Source organism: Mustela nivalis (genome assembly GCF_964662115.1).
Source record: "Mustela nivalis genome assembly, chromosome: 12".
Classification (NCBI taxonomy): Eukaryota; Metazoa; Chordata; class Mammalia; order Carnivora; family Mustelidae; genus Mustela; species Mustela nivalis.
The window spans coordinates 7,318,998-7,339,124 of NC_139031.1; the positions used below are offsets into that span (position 1 = coordinate 7,318,998).

General features: G+C 45.5%; 1 protein-coding gene across 1 annotated transcript in view; it reads right to left on the reverse strand.

Moving 5' to 3' along the window:
* Nucleotides 1–20,127, reverse strand: part of CNTNAP2 (contactin associated protein 2) — a 1,362,616-nt gene that overhangs the window by 230,243 nt on the left and 1,112,246 nt on the right. Inside the window, exon 15 of the mRNA XM_082693594.1 lies at nt 5,776–5,946. Within this exon, the coding sequence (XP_082549720.1) occupies nt 5,776–5,946 (171 nt within the window). The remainder of the gene's footprint in view (nt 1–5,775; nt 5,947–20,127) is intronic.

Sequence of the window (20,127 nt, forward strand, 5' to 3'; positions counted from 1 at the left end):
TTTCAGTGTATTCTGTGTCCTTGCCCTTCCTCCGTGGAGATCCCCTTCTCCATTCAGATTTTCCATGGTTCTCCACGGAGACTAGCACCTCCTCTGTTCATCTCATTTGCTCAGCAAACTCCTATGGCCTCTGTTGTGTGCCGGGCAGTGCTCTGGCCCTGGAGAGGCAATGGTACTAGATGCTCCATATCCCCCCTCCCTGGTGTGGGGTAAGACTTTGGCATTCTGAGCCCGAAATGTTCTTTCTCATTCATTTTGAGGCTCAGTTAAAATGATACAATGTCTAGAGGACCTTTTCTTGTTGCTGCAGCTGGGCCACCACTGTCTATCACTTGTGCTTCTAATGTTTATTTCATCTTGCCCCAAATATTGTTTTCTATCCTAGTCTCTCCCACTGGACAGTGTGCCCCTCTGGGATGGGGCTGAGTCTTATTCTTCTTGAGGTCCTCTTTGCCACATACGGGGGAGCCAATAAATATTGGCTGTAATACCTAGACCGTTACATATTTAGAATCGGATCTGAGGCCAAAATATCTCCACTGCTGGTATCATACGTCACACTCGTTCACAGTGCCGAGTGCTTGTAGTTCTCACACACCTGTCACGCTCCCCATTCCGACACTTTGGTTTATGCTTCTGTTTGCACTGTCTTCTCCTCCTAGAATTCTTTCCCCTTGGTCCAGCTAACATCTCCTCCCGCTCTTCCTGACCTAAACCAGGCATCATCTTCCTCTTCATCCCCAGGAATGGCTCCTAACCTCTCCTCTAGAAGGGTAGAGCACCTTAAGGCTATCATTGTGACTCACTTATTGTATTTCAATGATCACAAGCACACTGTCTGGAATCAGCTGTGGGACTGCGTAGCCCCAGTTCCCTCTTCTGCAAAACGTGGCTAAAACTTGCAATAAAACCTAGAACTGTTACCACCTACAAAAGCGTTAGAACAGTGCCCAGAACTTAAGAAAGGTTCGGTGAAGTCATGCATCCGTACTGTTATGAATGTGCCTGTCTCCTTCCCTGTGAAGATGTTGGGTTCCGTCATCTTCATCTTAGATCCTCTGAGGTCTACCCATGCTTCTGCCCTGGCAGGTGCTCCGTAAATGGTGGCCTAATGATGGGACCATGGTCATGATCACTATCGTAGCCACAGAAGGGTTCTAGATAAGTCAAGTTGTTCCCTAGGGGTAACTCTGAAAGACTACATGGATCTATCCACGGTGGTAGTGAATCTTTTCAGGGAAACATCCCTCTGCCATCTCTAAAAATACTAACAAACACACAAGCAAACAAAAAGCAACAAACACGAAATCATTTCTGATTTGGGAAAGTGACACATTCATGGCTTATTGTCTCCTCACTCTGACCTGTCTCTCTTGGCTCCTTCAGAAGTGCGGATTCTGGATCGCACTCATTTCCACCTCCTCGGGGCCTCACACCCCAGTCAGTTCCCCTCTCTCATTCCCCCAACCTCTTCTCATTTGCCAGATTCTCCTCCTCACTATAATGGGAGCTCAGGTCTCCACCACATACAACAGCTGCGGAAACAAACCAACCCGCCGGCCCCGGAACCCTGTATCCACCTCCACTCACTCCACAGGCTCTTCCTTTTGGACAGTGACCACTACATGTTAAACTTGACAGATGCTTTAAGTCCTTATTTTGGTGACCTCTCAGTTCGGGACTACCAAACCCTCCTTCTATGTTCTTCTTGGAATCCTGTCTTCCTCTGATCCCTGGGAATCACTGTCTCCCTACTTCTCTGCTCATCTGCTACAAGCTGTTTTGCTTCCTTCGATCCCTTAAATGTGGGTCCCATTCTCGGACATCTTCCTCCCTGTCTCTCTACATTTGTTCTGGGCCATCTCATTCATGCAGACGGCAGCAGATACTTATTTCCTGATGGTTCTCTTAGTGATGGTGACTCTCAGCACTGTTAGTATTCCTGACTCTGGCCTCTCTGTTGGGATCCAGACTCGTATGAATCCTGCCTTTAGACGTGTCCTTCGGGATAGACGTTACCATAGCCTATACCTGTACAGTCATATGATGTACAGGTCAGTCGTCAAAACCAGAAACACTGGTTTCATTCTAGAACCTTCCTTTCTATTTCATCCTCACAGCCATTTGGTAAAATCAGTGGACTCTATCTCCTCAGGGTCTCTCATATCTCTACCCCTATGTTGCTGTCTCCCCCTTTCATTCCCCTGCCTCTGTCTTAATATAGGCCTCCCATTGCTTCTTGTCTGTCTTTCCATCTTCTCTCCGGTGAATGCGAATCTGATCGCATTCTGCCGCTGCTCACTGTAACTGTCAGGGACAGGGCAAACAAAATCTGTCCCGAGCCCACAGCACATCGAGGGCTCGGTCCCCAGCTCTCTGCTCCCCAACACATGGGATCCCTGCTGTAGCCACTCCCTGCTGAGTTCTTAGCTTCTGTCCCCCACAGCTTCACCCACTGGTGTGCCCCTCCTGCCACGTTTTCCTTCCCAATCTCCACTTCTCCCCACCTTCTTCACTTTACTGGCTCCTGCTCAGGCATCACAATTTAATTAAAGCATTACACTCCCTGGGAAGCGCTCCTTGTCTTCTGGTCAGTTTCGGTCCTCCTCCTCGGAGCTCTCAGCCTCCTCCGTGTGTTCTGGGAGGTGGTGCGGTCTGTTGTTAATGGCAATGACTCTGGGACAGACGGGAAATGTTTGGGGTCAGGCCCCAGCCCTGCCACTTCCTAACTGGGTGATCTTGGCCACTTACTTGCCCTGTGCCTCATTTTCGTCATTTGTAAGGCAGAGATGTTCATGGTATTGCCCACGACAAAGGTTGGTTAGGGTGTGAGATGATTTACATAAAATCCATGCAACAGTGCTGGAGACACAGTGAGCCTGAATAAAGCCGAGCTATTTTCATTATTATGGTACCTACTGGTTTACTTGTCTACTTTCCAAAACAAACAAAAAGAACTCTGATTTCTCTCTGAGGGAAGGGAGCCATGACTATGTTCCCTCGGCACCTCACACAGCATCTGGAACATTGTAGGCTCTCAATGAACACTCACTGAATGAATGAACACATACAGACATTAAGTGAAATATAGCCTTAAAACTGTACCTGTAGAGTATGCTAATGAGTAACATCCATCTAATTTTATCTTACGTGTTTTCTGCCTTGCACAGTAAGATGCTGATGATATCTCATTAACTTAGTGTAACTGACTCACTGTTCCCAGAGTCAAGAATCTTCTACTCCTGACAAGAGGGCACGATGTAGTTAATTAACAGAAATGTTATTCTGGAAGCCATGAACTGTGTAGGCATGAACTGTGACAAAATTCCTCGGGGACACAAGCAGAGAAACAAAATCTGAATTCCTATCAGAAAGAGATCAGAAAACCTACCAAGGTAAAGGGGGAAAAAGCAGCAGAGACAGTTTTTTTTATAAATCTCACTCCAGGAACCATCTCTCCTGAGCTTCCTGGCGGGGAAACCAGTGAGGTGTGCAGAGCACCTCAGCCATGCGCGCGCGAGAGACGGGTGGGGATAGAGTGTGTCACCTCCACCCACGGCCCTTGCTTCCTCCAAAGGAGAGTCTGGAGTAACGCAGGAAACGGGGCAGCAGCAAGACTTCCTCAGGCCATTTTTCCTCTCTGTTCTTTAGGAAACCATTGTTTCTTGTTTGCTTTGAGAAATTTTTTCTCAAATACAGAAACCTGTCCTTTTTTCCAAGGAACCTAGAGGAGATGCTCTAGCAGGGTGGGCATTTGGTGTCTCTGCCACTGGGGGAATCTCACGTCTGCCCTTAGGAATTGGCAGAAGCTCCAGAGACTCCAAGTGGAGGCCAGCCTCTGGTCTGAATGTCTCATCCTTCTTGACCAGCGGGAAGCACTCTGACAAAACAAGACCATCATTCTCCCTCTGCATGGAGTTTTCACATGATGGAAAGCCTGGAGCATCTCTGAAGATGTTTCATCATCAGAAATAACTGAAATTCTACCATGCAGGTGCTAAGTAGAAACCCTTGCTCTGTCTATACTTGGCTTGCCTGCTTTCCAACCCAGGCACAGGCTTACAAAGCAAAGACAAGGCAATTTTATAGAAGCATATCGTGCTACTCAAACATGGGTCATTGGTTTTCTTTTTTGCCATCAGGTATTTCTAAAATACAATCCAACTGACGTAGAAGTTGGAAAATAGTTTGAATCAATTAACTTGAACTGTGGAAATGAAAGTCCTTTTAAAATAACTCTAATCCATAATTCACATAAGAGAGGATGGCTCTTCAATTACTTTTTTGTTTTTGAAGATTTTATTTTTAAGTGATCTCTATACCTAACACGGGGTCTGAACCTACGACCCTGAGATTAAGAGTCACAGGCTCTACTGGCTGAGCCAGCCAGATGTCCCTGACTATTTACTTTTTAATTCTAGAGCTAGAATATTTTCAGTTTTCCTTTACATCTATACTGAGCATCCCCAGGGATATGATCATGATACCTCCTAGATACTGAAATAAATGCTTTATGAGTATCCATATTCTATTATTGTAATGGCCCCACAAATCACCACCCCCATTTTACAGATCGGGAAATTGGGATTCTAAGAGATGAAGCAATTTACCCAAGGACTTGGATTTTGACCCAAGACTATGAATTCCAAAGACTGCTAACCACAGTTCACTATTTTACCAAAAGAATCCCATGGGATTATAGCAGAAAAAAAAAAAAACTTGCCTGAGATTCCCTTTTTAAAACACCATATTGCATAATTGCAACTACAAAAAGAGAAAAACCTGCCACCAGATATTTCTGGGAAATGGGTTTGGTATCATGATGCATAAAGGGCAGAGACTGGGAGAAAGGAGACACTTTGATGTAGGGAAGGGACACCGAGATTTTGGGGAGAGAGATGAGACCTTGACTTGTGTCCCCATTCTGTCATCTATGCTGATTCTTTCTTGGTCTGAACAGCCAGGAGAGCCTGACGCGTGCAAATATTCACCACACGTGGGAGCGTGTGGACTGTACATTCCGGAAGCTGCTTCTCTGCCCCGAGGATAAAATGGCTTTGGAATAATGAGAACTGCCCTGCTCACCCCCAGCATGCCCCCACCTTCCCCAGATGGCATTCCCTGAGCCACACGACCTCGGAAGTGTCTTTGGGACCCAAGGCAAGCTGAGCTGAGCCGGAAAGCAGCTGCTACTTGCTCTGACGATGTTAGTTTCTGCGCCCTTAGCTAAATAAATTCAGAACGGAATCCTTTAGAGGGTGTGTGGGTTGGGGGCCTCTTCTGGAAAGCTACAGACTTGGAAGTTTCTACGTAGAACTCCATGCTGTGTCTACGTTGCATCATTAACTCATACAGACATTAATTTTTATGATCCCTCTTTTCCTTTGTATTACTTCTCCCACTGTCTTATGTTTTACTCCTGATCATTTTACACAATCCTCTGTCTCCTCTTAACCCCCGAATCCTTGGAAAGGAAACACACATACAAACTTTAAATAAGCAATCTTTCCCCATGTTATGGGAGCAATTTACTCTCTCAACTTCTTCCTTGGATAGCATTGCGTTGGCATGTCTGAATGCACCGGCTTCCTTGGGAGCAGTCCGAGGCGGGGTGCTTAGGTCTATCTCCAGTTCATGTATCCACCTTCCAGTACCACTACCAGAATGAAGGCGACCACTGACGTTTGGAGCCAATGACACCACATAATCAGGGTCAGAATCAGCCGGAAGTACCAAGAGAGGCTACTGACAAGTTGACAGAAAGTTTGTACTTACATTTAAGCTCGAGTTTGATAAAATCCGTGTTGCCCAGATTTTCCAGAAACACTCCCCGTGGGATTAACGTTTTGAAGTAGAAAGAAATGTCGGCACTAGTTTCCCCTTGGAAAGTAGAGAAGTGCAGGTAGGATGATGGATTTGGGAAGGAAGCAGCATTCCAGTAATTCCCTGTGGGAGAAAAAATAACAACAAAAACAGGGTAATTTATACCTTGATCATGGGAGTAACGAAAGAGAGCCATTTCTTGAGTTTTTAACAAGTTTCCATTGGCAATGGCTCGTTTCCTTGTATCCTGCTGCATATCACTGCACAAAAGCCCCACAAACTTATTTTTGACTTTCCTGAAGTTCTATGTGTGTGTGAGAAAGTGTTTTATTGATGATCGAGAGTTGGGGCTCCTACCAAGAGCAGCCGTGGAGGCACGGACACTAGGGAGTAAGTGCCAGTAGAGGACGACATGGAGGGACACCCCTTGGCACAGCCTCTGCGGGTTGGGGCTGATTTGAACTTGCACATATGTATGGTGGCTTAGGTTTGGTGCAAGAAGCATCTGGGCTAGACCTAGAGGGACAGAACAGGAATGGGGTCTTTGGTATTCTGTTCTTGCTTCTCATCCACCTTTGAATAACCAGTGACTGCTCAGTCGCCCGGTACAGGTGTTGCAGGGATACAGCGTGGGGAAGGGGGGAGCTCTGGGAAGAGAGGCGCGAAGGAGAGGCTGGATGACTAGGGGAGGCCATCAGTTGCCCACCCTTCCCATGTAAACCTCCACAGGCTCATTGCTGTAAAGGGAATGTCTCCCCCGCCAACCTCTTCCTTCCTGGGGATTTCAGATGCCTGAGCGGAGCCCACCTACAGGCTCTCCATTAGCCTCTACCCTTGAACCCATTCGGAAGACAGAGTTCTATACTCCTCCCCCTCCTTGTTCGATCCTGGCCAGTGTCCACAGCAGAAAAGCAGTTTACAGGACAAAATAAAAACACCCAACTCAACTATACGATTCACATTCCATGAGAACAGATGGGCCAAGAATTCAATACAACCAGGAGCTGACTCTTGATTTTATCTCCAGGGGAGAAAGTCCTTCTGAACGTGCACATTTCTAAGTATGTTTACTGTCATGGCTAAGGTCTAAAGTACATAAGCACACTTTCAAATAGCTCTCAAAGCCTTTCCCTGTAATACTACACTCATCTTAACATCATCAGATTGGGCCCAAGATGGAGTCACTCATGCTAAGCCCCACGTTGGCAAACCCAAACTTAATGAAGTTCTAACCCCTTGCTCTCCCAGAAAAGAAGGCTCAAGTCAACCAGTCACCTTTTGTCTACACAGCACGCATTACCCCAACTGGGCTCCAAATCTCCTTTTGCTCCATACAAGGGAAATAACTCTGCTTTAGCCAATCAGCTTAAGTGCAAATTTCTTGCTTCTCCTCACTTTGCTCTAGAAAAATTACTTCGCTTGCACAGCTCTTCAGAGATACTTTCTCTCTGCTAGATTAGATGCCTCCTGATTCACGAATCACTGACTAAAACCCTACTAGGTCAGGACATTGTCTGTGGAAAATTTTCTTCTAACACTTGAATTTTTTTTTTTTTTTTTTACTTTACACTGATTTTTTGTTTTATCTTTCCTTCAGAGAACACGATTAATCAATTAAGTTCACTCTACTCATTTTTATACTATGTTTTTTCCTCTTTCGTGAAAATTATGCATATATACAATATTAAGTTCAACTGCTATTCTTTTTTTTTTAATTTTTAAAGATTTTTTTGTTTATTTATTTGACACACAGAGATCACAAGCAGGCAGAGAGGCAGACAGGGAGAGAGGAGGAAGCAGGTTCCCCACTGAGCAGAGAGCCCGATGTGGGGCTCAATCCCAGGACCCTGGGATCATGACCTGAGCTGAAGGCAGAGGCTTTAACCCACTGAGCCACCCAGGGGCCCCTCAACTGCTATTCTTAAGTAAAACTACTTTTGTGTTGGTACTGCTATATTTAAACCATAATTTTACATTAAATATATAATATTACTGTATGGGATATTTTAAAAACCCTCTTATTTAAGCCACTTTATTTATTTTTGTTTTTAAAGACATTTAGGAGATAGTGACATCTAGATGAGTGAATGGCAATTTAGAACCAGTAAGTCAGTGCAAACTATGTTTGTAAATGTCTTCATTACGGTCAAACAGTGGTGTGGTGCTGGTCGAATCCAAAAGTCTTAATGCAGTTTGGAGGTTTTTTTTTTTTTTTTTTTTTTTTTTAATTGCAACATCATAGCTTTCATCAGGAGGAAAACGAGTTTCCTCTTAGGCAGAAGAACAGGGTATAATATTGGTTAGAATAACGCCAGAAAAGAAAGAATCTTAGTTATTGTGGAAGTTGCTATCATCTGAGGGCCCAGGGCTCTTCCTAACTTGAGATCTAGCTGAACATACTGTGAGGGGACTTTGGGCTCACCCTTCCCCACTGATGAAGAATGAAGGTCTCCTGAGATAAAACCCAGATCAACCTAGAAGCTACAGCCCTCTCGCCAACCAGAGTTCTGGGAGGAACGAAGCCCAGTCCCCGGGGCAAGAGGGACGTACCTCACCCTGATGGGCAAGAATCCTGTAACAACCAAGGAGCCTTCGAGGCACAGAGTCCTCAGCCGTGTTTCAGCCTAAAGCAAAGCATTTCTGTCTCTTTAGGCTGAATCCCCAGGACATGAATGTAATTAACATTTTAACGTTTCATTCCAATCAAGAGCATTCCTGTTTTTGGAGGTGGTGATATATTAACAGAAGGGCAGTTGTCTAAAATGATTCTAGAAAAAGGAATGCTATAAGTAAAACATGTCAGTATTTATTCGTGGCCCAGGGCCGGTTATTCAGACAGAAATATCCCCAGAGAGGAGAAGGCAGTTCAATCAGTTCTTCCGGTTTGACGAAAGATCCCCACAGACCACGATTCCATTTGTTCTAATTCTGTGCTCACTAAGCAACTTCGAACTAATTTGGCCTTTGGAATAGACATATTCACAGGGAAATTGAACCTCATGCAAGTGGTGGTTACCAGTCATCCTCCCGGAAGTGCCGGGGTTCTCCCGTGATTATCTCTGGAGTTGTCACTTGCTGTATGTCCCGAGTCTCTCCGCATCCTTGTTCGGCAGTAGGGAGGACTCTCTCGGGACCTGTCTGGTGGCTGAGGGGTCTACCCAGGAGGCGCTGAAGGAGAGCCACGGGGGCACGAGCAGAGGACATCAGAAATTCTACTGAGTGTACATGATAGAGTTGGCAAGCAAAACATGCGTCCTGGGGATGCAGGCATGAGGGTTTTCACGGGCAGGGTAGACAGTAAGAAAGTTCAGGTGCCCTTGTTCCAGAACCTGACAAACTTCTGTGAGGTTTGCTCTGGTGACTATGTGGCCCAGTCCCTGGGATTTTTGGTTATAACAAAATAACATGAGGGCTTTTTTTTCGTTGTTTTTTTTTTTTTTCCTCTAGGGCTCACTGTGTTTTACGATGCCAGGGGCTTTTAGCATTATTATTGTTGATATTGTTCCCAACTGACCATAAGCTCCTTGAAAGCTAGGACAGAACCACTTCATCTCTGTAACCTTTGCCCCAGAGCATAGTAAGTACTCAATAAATAGTTATCAAATCTGTGAATAAGTGAATAGCTGCCCCTCTCGGTTATATCCAATTCCACTCCATATGCAAAGCCCTCATGGGACAAAATCGACCTTATGGCAACCTGAGTATTGAAGACACTAAATAAAGATAAATAAAAGCTGACACTGCTTTACCAGCTCCTGGTACCTGGACACTGGCTTCACCAGCACACCGTGATTTTTCTTATCCGTGACTTAATTTCTATTTTTCCCTACAGACCTCACTGGACAAGCCGTGCATTTGCAGGACTGATGGTCTCATAACCTTAAGATTATTGAAACAGCTGCAATTTGTACTTGCTATCAAGGCCAGGGATATAGAGGGGAAAGTGACATTGGGTGAGAATGCCAAGATGGAAATAAGAGATTTCGCGGTATGTCAAGGACTGGTGCCTTAGCAGATGTGGACGGAAGAAAGGAGGCAAGGCTGGAAAGTGTGACGCAGAGCGGAAATGACTCTCTGAGACCGGAGGGGCCAGTCAACAGCCAAAGAACGACAAGGCAGTAAAGGGGTCAGGGAACCAGCCCAGGGCTGTCGATAGTCATCAAAGGCTGGGCAAGATGGCTGGTGTGAGGTGGACCGCTCTACCCCTTGAAAACCACTCGGTCATGTGAGAAGCTTTTTAAATACATCCTGGGCCAGGTCTGGGCTCATCTCGTGTGGCAGAAGAGCCAGAGGTATCTCCAGCAAGCGCAGGGGAGTGGGCCTAGGGCAGCCAACCAGGCCTAGCTGACATCTGTCATCCCTGCAAACCTTAGTGAATCATTAGTAGAAAATGCTGCGTCATATGTTGAACCAAATTCTTCAAGAGCCATTTATGTTAAACTCACTGATGATCATTTGGCATGGGATTCTGACTTCAAGATTTCCAAGGATATTTTCTGTTGGGCAGAGTTAAAGAATTTCAATCTACAATGGAACTGGACGATATGAAATGGAAAATCTCACGCATGTGCCCTCAGGAAAAGAAAACTTCAGGACTGACAGACGGATTTCCCACAAATTTACAGAAATCTGATAATGTTGGAATTTTCTAAAATCATAAGGAGTTGGTCAGGGGCTACCTTGTCACAATCTCAGGAAATGTTTGCTTATAGTTTCCAGAGGCACGAACAAGAAATGACCGAAGTTGCATTGGTCTTGAAAAATAAGCTGAACTGAGCTTAGTTTGTCTGACTGGACTGGTGTTCTCTGCTTGGGGAATTTTCACAGCTGAGCTCTGTTGGTTGTTTATTTTAACAGACCTAACTGAACTCTCTCCTCTCTGCCCAGAAGAAACACAGCCTTCCCCAAACCCTCAGCAGATGCCTGGAACGTGCTACGGTCTTTGTGTCCTGGACTGCCAGTGCCTATGGTATTCCCAAATAAACTCATCTTTTTGACAATTTTGAGCTTGCCTCAATTTACCTTTTTCTTTCCTTTTTTTTTTTTTTTTAGGTCGACATCAGCAATTAGTTTGAAGCCTACAAAGAACAGAGGAAAAAGCAACCTTCCATCCCAACCCAATTTCTCATCAACAACTCCTACACTTTAACTCTAAATATATATTTCTAAAATATATGTGTTGATACCTACTAATTTATGTGTTATAGATATACTTGATTGACTTTCCTGAATGCAAGGTGAAGACTGAGCATTTTTAGAAGTCCCTCCCTTACTCCCTTTCTCCGCATTCTCCCAAACTAGCAAACTCACTGATTTTTTGGTGATACTGAAATTCAACATTTACATTTTTAGGACTATGTATTATTCACTGATGAGCCACCTAGTAGAACCTAATTCTATTTTATGTATACAATTTTTTTTGTTTCTCTTGAATCAATAATTACCTATTTTCTCATTGGCTTGGTTATCTTTGTACCTGTCATAAATTCTCTCCAAATTCTTCAACACATCTATAGAACTCTTCCCACAAATGTTCTCAGCATGGCACATGTCGGGTAATCTAGTGGCCCCTCTTTTTATCCCTCAGAGGCGCCTTCTAGAGCCTCTGTCTTCCTGCTGCCCCGTGGACTGGCCCTTTGTAGGGCCGATGCACACCTCTGGTTCTGGGACTGTCTCTTGCCCTGACAGCAGGCCGTCCTTAAGCTACTCGTCAGTATGAAATGCCCAGATTTCTGGACCCCGTGACTTTCAGGCATCCCTCTTTCTGGGTCTACACCCTCATGTCCCCAGGCACATTCTCCTGTAGTCTTTTCAGAAAAGGAATATAGGAGGTCAGCCTTCTAAATCTTTGCTTTTCTGAGGAGTCATTACTTGACTTTCCCACCTCATTCAGACACTCCAGGAAACTATTCTTCCGTGGAATTGTAAAGGCATTTCTTCACTATCTTCAAGGTCTCTGTGTGGTTAGTGAGAAAGCTCATGTTTTCTGATTACTACACCTTGTATATAACTGATGGGGTTTAGGACATGCTCCCCCAAATACAGCACCTTAGTAGACAGAATATTTCAAGCTGAAGGAATGTAAGAAATGGCAGGTGCAGAAAGGACTGTCTGACCCTCCCCTCAAGCAGGTCATGGACCCTCATGTGAGGTGGCCTCCCTCTCCCTGAGAGGAATCAAAACAGACTTGCCCAATTTCCCCCAGCTTACTACACATAGCTCATCCATGGTCCCATCATGCCTTTCCATGGCTTTCTATTACTTATCAAAACTAGTATAGAGGGCGCCTGGGTGGCTCAGTGGGTTAAAGCCTCTGCCTTCGGCTCAGGTCGTGATCCCAGGGTCCTGGGATCGAGCCCCGCATTGGGCTCTCTGCTCAGCAGGGAGCCTGCTTCCTCCTCTCTCTCTCTCTCTGCCTGCCTCTCTGCCTACTTGTGACCTCTGTCTGTCAAATGAATAAAATCTTAAAAAAAAAAAAAACCCTCAAAAAACTAGTATAGAAACACTCAGGCTTAACCATTCCTTTATGAAGGCTCCCATCTCATGCAGAACTTATGTTAAATAAATCTGTATGCTTTTCTCCTGTTAATGTGTCTTTGTCAGTTTAATTTTTAGATCCAGCCAGGAACCCTAAGAGGAATGAGGAAAACTTTTTCCTCTCCTACATAATCTGTACTTTTTTCCCTCTGGAAACTGTCAGGATATTTCCCTCCCTTAAACGAAACTTTATGCGACTGCCTTGGTATGGGTCTCTTCCCCACATCAGGCCTGGGACTTTCCATCTTTCCAATCCTTCTTCTCACATACCTACTGCTTTTACATTTATCGTTATTTCTCTTACTCCTTTGCATTCCTAATTCGGATCTTTGTTCTTTGTGCTCTGCTTTGTCGAACGTTCCTTCAGCTTTATTTTCAACGTTGCTGTTGTGTTTTTATTTCAGCAATGATATCTGTAATCTCCAAGTATTATTTCTTGTTCTCAGAGAGCCCCCCTTTCTATAGCACTTTGTTCTAGGTTGTTTGTTCATATTACTGCTGCTGTTATTAGTTTTTGATGCAATGTCTCTTCTTATCTGAGAAAATTAATTTCATTTTTAAAACTTTTCTTCTGCTTTCTGCATTATTTGTTTCTTCTGAGATTCCCTTCCCTGCTGTGTCGTTAGCTGGACTCCTCCCTTCACGACGTCCCTGACATCACCTTCAGCAGATGGTGAGTCTTGCTTTTCCACTCATGCAGCCCAGTGAAGTACTAGTGAGTGCACTGGACCTGGCGAGTGCGTGGATCTCAGGGTGGTGGTGGGTTTATTGATGACCGGGCTTTACTACAATGGAAAGCTCACCATCTTATCAAAGGGCCCCCAAATGTCAGTATCTGTGATCTTTATATGGACATAGATCATGTGATTTCTTGAGAGAAGGATCTTCCAACTTTCTCATGAGGAATATACATGTTGTAGTCAGCATTCTGCTCAGAAGAAGGAGGGTGAGGGGTTCATAGTAGATTTCCATGTCTTTCTTCATTTTAATGGAGGGCTTTTGCCTTTTTCCTTTTGTGCCTGCTGTCTGGGGCATAAACCTCTCACCTCCTGCTTCGGTAGAATAGGACAGCCACTGGCGTGGTTGGAGAATGTGACCTAGGGGTGTGGCTGATGCCACACAAACTTCCAACCTGTCCTCTGTGAGCCTAACCCCGATGGGGCCACCTGCTCACTCCCATTCCTGAACCTGTTGGAATTTGCTGAAGAAAGAGAGGGAGCAGCTGAGCGTGTGACACCCCTGTGATGGGGGTGGTTGCAAGTGCAGGGAGTGCTACAGAGGTAGAGGGGTGACAATATGTGATCTCGCAAAGCTCTTCTGGTTTGTCACTTGGTGATGCCACCCCGTGCTGGTCCACACCTAGGCCCCAGAGTCAGAGTCTAGCTCTGTCACCCACCCCCACTGGGTGACTTGGGAGCAGGTTCTCGATCTTCCTGGATCTCAATTTCCTCATTTGTACAGTGGAATAACAGTGGAAACTCTCTTATTGGGTGTTGAGAATTACAGAAGATAATCACAGAAGAAATGGGTTTAGCAGCACAACTGAAGCGTCCAACACGTTATTGCTACTGTTACTGCTACCAAGAACACGTTCGTTAATCAGGACGACTGATGGCTCTGGCGTCACATGCAGTTGCTGTCTGAGGGCTTGGCTAAGGAGCAGGGGAGGATGGGAAGGGCTCTTCCACTCCTTAAAGAGGTACAGAGCTTGTCAGCAAACTCGCCTGAGCCTTCCTTACCCCGGGGGTGAATTCTTTAAGGGGGAAGCACCAAACCACCCCCAGCTACACTGAGACAACCTCTGATTCTGACTTCTCTAGCTGGGAGGCTCATCTCAGACTCATACCCACGTCTGCCCTTTTGGCCTGTTCTCTTCTCACCCTCCTGCACCCCACTTACTGGCTCTCAAAATGGTGCGCTCCCCATTTCCTCATCTCCTTATTGCCTTAAAAAAATTCCTTTAGGACACACAAATGGGAGTCACCTTGAGCCTTGGTAATGTGGTTTATAATTTTGTAGAGCAGCCACTGAACAAAAATCCGATGAACAAAGGAATGGCAGAGCATCTAAGAAAGCAGATAATCCATAGATAGTCTCCTTTGAACAAAGGTAAGCCCAAGAGACCTGCAGGCATTCTGTTCCCTCCTCAGTGAGGAGATGGGTAACTAGGAAAAGAGAGACTCGGCATTTGACCAACGTGGAGGAGACTGCACGTGGGGTCTCCAGTTGTGGGCTCTGGTTTGGTGAGGCCATGGCTGCCGGTGTGGTCTGTATGTCAATGGTTGTCTAACAATTTCCTCGGAGCCATCCAATGGCCCAGTCCTGGGACCACACTGAGAAGCATAGCTATAGCTTTTGCTTTAAGTGGCAAGCAATTTTCAAATCTCACCCCAAGGTTAGAAATTTGGGTACTCTTTATGTTATGCCATGAGCCTTCTATTGTTTACCAGGGGCTGGGTGCTATTTACAACAATAAGCCAGATGGCTTCATTTGCATGTAGATTTGAGTCTATTTGTAGAGGTATCCTTATGGGTAGGAAAAAAAAATGACTTCCTTAATTAAACCATTTTGTACAGTCAGGAAAGGTAAAAGTAGCTTTGTTCAGCTCCCAGCCTGATTTTATAGGGCAAACTCAACTTCAAAATGAAGGGCTCCAAGTTAAAATGTCATTAACTTGCAAGGTATCACCCTCACCAGCAAGCCTTTCTGAAGCTACAACCCACAGGGCCTGTGGGAGGGGTCAACAATGTAATAAATCTTTCACCCGGTGTCTCTCTGGGATTTGGTTCCTGTGGGCAAGAATGGGGTCAGGGTCCCACAGAGGAAAAGAATGCAAGAGTGAAATGCTGGAGGTCACAATGCTTTCTGCACCTGCTGTGAGCTGACCAGCAGCCTGGTTATGGGGGGGAGGTGATGAAACAGACTTGCTCCTGATCAGTCATGGAAACTCACATGTTCAATCTGTCAATGGTGCGTATAAACACAGTGGTACTAAAGACATAGTTTTATTTTAGTTTGTGTGCTCGAAACAGTTATATGTAGTCAGATATTTGGAGATAGGGAGTGGGTCTAAAACTCCCCAAAGTCTCCACGTTAGATCCCTAAATTTCCTCAAACTTTCCTTATTGGGACTAGTAGTTACGCCTAATTAGTTATACTAGTCATCATAAATATAATGGGATGCAAAGGTAAAAATTATTCACCAGAAGTGGAGAAATGAATAACTAGGTTTGTACTGGAAATATCTGTCCTCTCTGCTCGTCATTCAAACTTCTGTCTTGGGTAAATTCTAAAGATTTCTGTGTGATCAGTTCCAAGGAAGGAGGCAATAGCAAGCCTGAATGTCTTCTACCCTGGTGAACAAAGGATCGGACGAAGATCTGTTTGCTTTACCAAAAAGAAGACCATTGCATCTGGAGGTTGTAGGACAAATTTATGTCACTACATGCAGGTTGAAATTAAAAATACTTAACAAGTAATGTAGTATACAGGAGTGGCCATGGGAGGGCTCCTCCAGGGACTGCCTAATTTTCAATGCTTGCATGGCAGTCCCAGGAATAAATCTGCTTTTCTTTCTCTTCCTGAGCAACGTGATATCACTCCCTTTTGTGATTTCAAGCACTAACCATAAATCAGTGATTCTGAAATTTATGCACACAGATCGCTACCAGGAGTTCAAGATTAACATATGGTTTTCCTCCTGGGCAGCTTTGCTTTGACCTACAAGTACCTCAAACTTTAAAAGACTGAAAGTGAATATATATTTCTTCTAAACTCATTCTGCAGTATTCTCCCCTTCAGAGCTGTTCCCACTCAGCCACTCAAGCCAGAAACACGAGACTCATTCGCCAACCCCTACCCCCGACCCCCGACCCCGGGCCTGATAACCACACCTCGGAATATGTCCCCTCCTCTCTGTTCCTTCTGATGCCAGGGCTCAGTCCACCTCTGGATGACACACTATCTTCAGGTTCTGCTTCCAGTATCTTGAATCCAGTCCTTACACAGCCAGCAGAGGAATTTTGTCAAAATGCACAGCTGACAGTTCAACTCTCAGGAATAAAACCTCTCCTGGTTCCAAATGCCTGTGGAATACCTCGGGAACTCCCAGATGTGGCACATCAGGCGTCGGCATAATTCTCCGGCCTCCTCTCCCCCTCTACTGCACCTCAGAGCACGTGCCCGGCCACACGCAAGCATGTGACTTCCCACCCCCCACAATGCTGTGTGTGGACGCCCTGTCGCTATTTGCATGGCTTCCTCTTTCCAGACTTTTCTCTCCCGGCCCTCCCCACTCACACACTGCATCTGGCTTAATTCCTCCTCTCCCATTAAGGTCCAGTTCAGGGGCCACCTCCTCCAGGTGGCCTGCTGACCCCTCCTCCGCAGGGCACGGCACACTTCCCCTGCGCTCAGATGATGTCTTGTATCTACCATTGTGCTTAACTTACTGCATTATTACAATTACTTTCATGGCTTCCTCTCCTCGGCGAGGCTATAAACTTCAGAGAGCAGAGATTCTATTTTCTATTTCTTTCTACCTGTCATATCTAGCCTCACACACACATTTGTTTCACTTGTGTTTCCCAAGGAAGTTAAAAAAAAAAAATTGTTCTTCAAAAAGATCTGAACTGTTGATAATCCCACTACTAGTTCTTACCACTCCTTGGAGACCATCTGCAAAACCTACCTTCTCCTGTTTCTGAATTGAAGAATTATTTAGACCATTCGGACAGGAGGTTTTGGTTTTGTTTTTGGTTTTTTTTGAATTATTTACCTGGAATTTTAGGCATATTCAAATTTCCCTTCTCAGAAACCTGACACACAGGCCGTCTTCTAGGACATGGCCTCTTTAGCATGCACTCATGGTGGCCACTGATGGTCCTGTGGCCGGCCGGACCCCTGGGGGTCACCTGGCTTTACTATGTCTCCCTTATGCTATCTACTGCCTCTTATCTTTTTCTCTCTCCCTACATGTGTGATTCATGCCCTCCTACTGTTCGGTTCCCCCTTTATCATCGGCCCGGTTGCAAGGAAGCAGGGTCACGGCACAGATGTAAAAGCCTGTGCTGTGTTTAGCCATATTCGGCCACCGTGCAGAGCAGGGGCGCTATAATGTGAGGCAGCCCTCACGTATTGATGGACTCCAGACCCCCCAGAGCCCCACAGCCATAGAAAAACAGATTTTATATAAAATCCATTAGGTGAGTAAAATGTGGAGGAAAGCCGGCCATTTCGGCAGAATGGTGGGTGCGGACACGGGAAACGGCCTTGCACGGCAGAGTAATGGATGGATACGAGCCACACAATTACGTTACACAAATCAAGGTTTCCTTTTTGTGCTCTTTTCATTACAGGAAATAAAAAGATTCCCACATGCGATTCATAGGTGCTGTCGCTTTCCTACTGAAAACTAACGCGGTCCGCCCGACCCCAAACCGGCTCCAGGACCTGGACCAGGAAAACAGACTGTGTGCAAAGATGTGGTCGGGAAACAGGGCTGCCAGCTCTTAAAACCTCAGTTTCTGTATTCGTAAATTAGAAACATAATTCCTTTGTCACAGGGCTGTTGTAAGGATGTAAAGCAACGGGCATCATACAGAAGCAGTTTGAAACACTGAAGCACTCTCAAAGGGCAAAACCACCTCTTTTGGCCTCTATTTATTATTAATCATAGAATAATGACATATTTTTGTGTGTGCAGGGGTGAGAGAGTTGGCCTGGATTTATGCATAACTTGCTGCCGTTTCTTAACAACTCGTAAATACTCAAGAAAAAGGGAAGACAGTTGAAAGAGAGCCTGAAAACAAATTCCTTTTAGTGGCTAAGTGAAAATAATTTCCTATGTAAAAATAAATAATGCATCAAAGCCGAAAAGAGATGTTCAGACTTTCAGGATAAAAAGAACACACTGAAGTCACGAAGGACTGGAGGAGGGGGTTCAAGTTGATTGCCAAGGACAGCCCCTGGTCTGGGACCCTGTGGGACCCTCATGAAGTCTGTAATGTTGTGTCACGGAATCAGGACAAATGGTGAGTGCCACGGCATCCACTGTGTTGATTTAGAACCGTCTTACTTCAAAGGGATCTGGGACTTTATAGGAGGGCAGGAGATGTCGCTGGAGTGGTGGGTGACCAGCTGCGGAGACGCCTGGCACAAAGGGCGTGGCCCCAGGAGTCGCAGCTGAGTGTGGCCGGACGGCACCGCAGCCTGCAGGCCCCCAAGGTCAGCTCTGAATAAGGAGGGGCTGACACAACTCCAAAAAGCAGGGCCTCCGTCTCTGTGTGTTTTTTTTTTCTTTTTTAAGATATTATTTATTTATTTGGCAGAGAGGGAGAGACAGCACAGGCAGGGGGAGGGGCAGGCAGAGGGGGAGGGAGAAGCAGGCTCCCTGCTGAGCGGGGAGCAGGATGTGGGACTCCATCCCGGGATCCTGGGATCATGACCTGAGCCGAAGGCAGATGCTTAACCCACTGAGCCACCCAGGCAGCCTCCCGCTCCATTTACTGAACATACTGTGGAGCAGAAGTACGCACCCGGCTAATGAAATATCACCGAGATTACGGCAATGCCATTCAGTGCGACATGTCACTTTATGATCAGACTTTTACAACCTCCACCTCAAGATTTCAGTTTGTAAAATAAAGGCTTGGTCTCAGTCTCGCCATTGGGGTTACTGAAAGCAAAGACTATCTGTCCAGAATCGAACCATTTGGGAATCTCAGTATTTCTAAAAGCGACTTTAGAATATAACAAAAAGCTAAAGTTACAGCTTAACTACCACGGCATGGTGCCGTAGGTGAGGTTAATCCGAGACCAAGTAGACGGTGGCACAATCTGGGTTTCGAAAGCAATGATTTCCAGCAGCCTGGCAGCCACCCAGGGCACGGCAGCTTTGAGACATGTTGCATTCTGACCTTTTCTCAGTCCCAGGGCTCTGCAGGAAAAACAGGGGCTTTAAAATTCAGATCGGAAGGAGCACAAACAAAGCACTGAATGGATTTTGATGGAACCCATCTCACATTTCACCTCGGCAAAACTTTACGGGAAGTTTATGGGGATTTATTGTTTCAAGAACAGAAGGACATTTACCTACAGATGCAGGGGAATAAATTTCAAGTACATTTAGTATTGGAGAACGGTGGCTTTATTGCTGATTTCAATCCACTTGACTTTCTCCTTAATCTTCTACCCTCCACCTGCAGTGGAACACTATGCCACACCTTTGCGGTTTGGGGTATCCGTGGTTTGTAAAATTTCAAAGAGTTTCTAATGGAAACATCCTCCATGTGTAAATCTGTGATGGTATATTATACAAATATAATACAAGGTGGCATGAACAGTACAATAGATCTATGCAAATGATCAATTGTGTATTGTTATGTGAAACACAATTTTCAGGATAAAATGTTTATGATGGCTCCATTTTGTTGAAAAGTGTATGTGCGTGTTGTCTGTGTGCCTAATACATACAGATACACACTCGTGTGTGTGTGTGTGTGTGTAAAGAGAGAAAGGGAAGAGGAAGAGGAAGCAGAGACGGAGTCCATGAAAGCTGGAGATTTGGGTTAGAACTTGGAACGGGCTGAATGTGAGGGGAGCCTAATAGAGAAACACAGAGCGAGAATAGCATGAAAGAGAATTTAGGGGCGCCTGAGTGGCTCAGTCAGTTAAGTGTCTTCCTTCAGCTCAGATCATTGTCCCAGGGTCCTGGGATCGAATCCCGCATCGGGCCCCCTGCTCTGCCGGCAGTCGTCTTCTCCCTC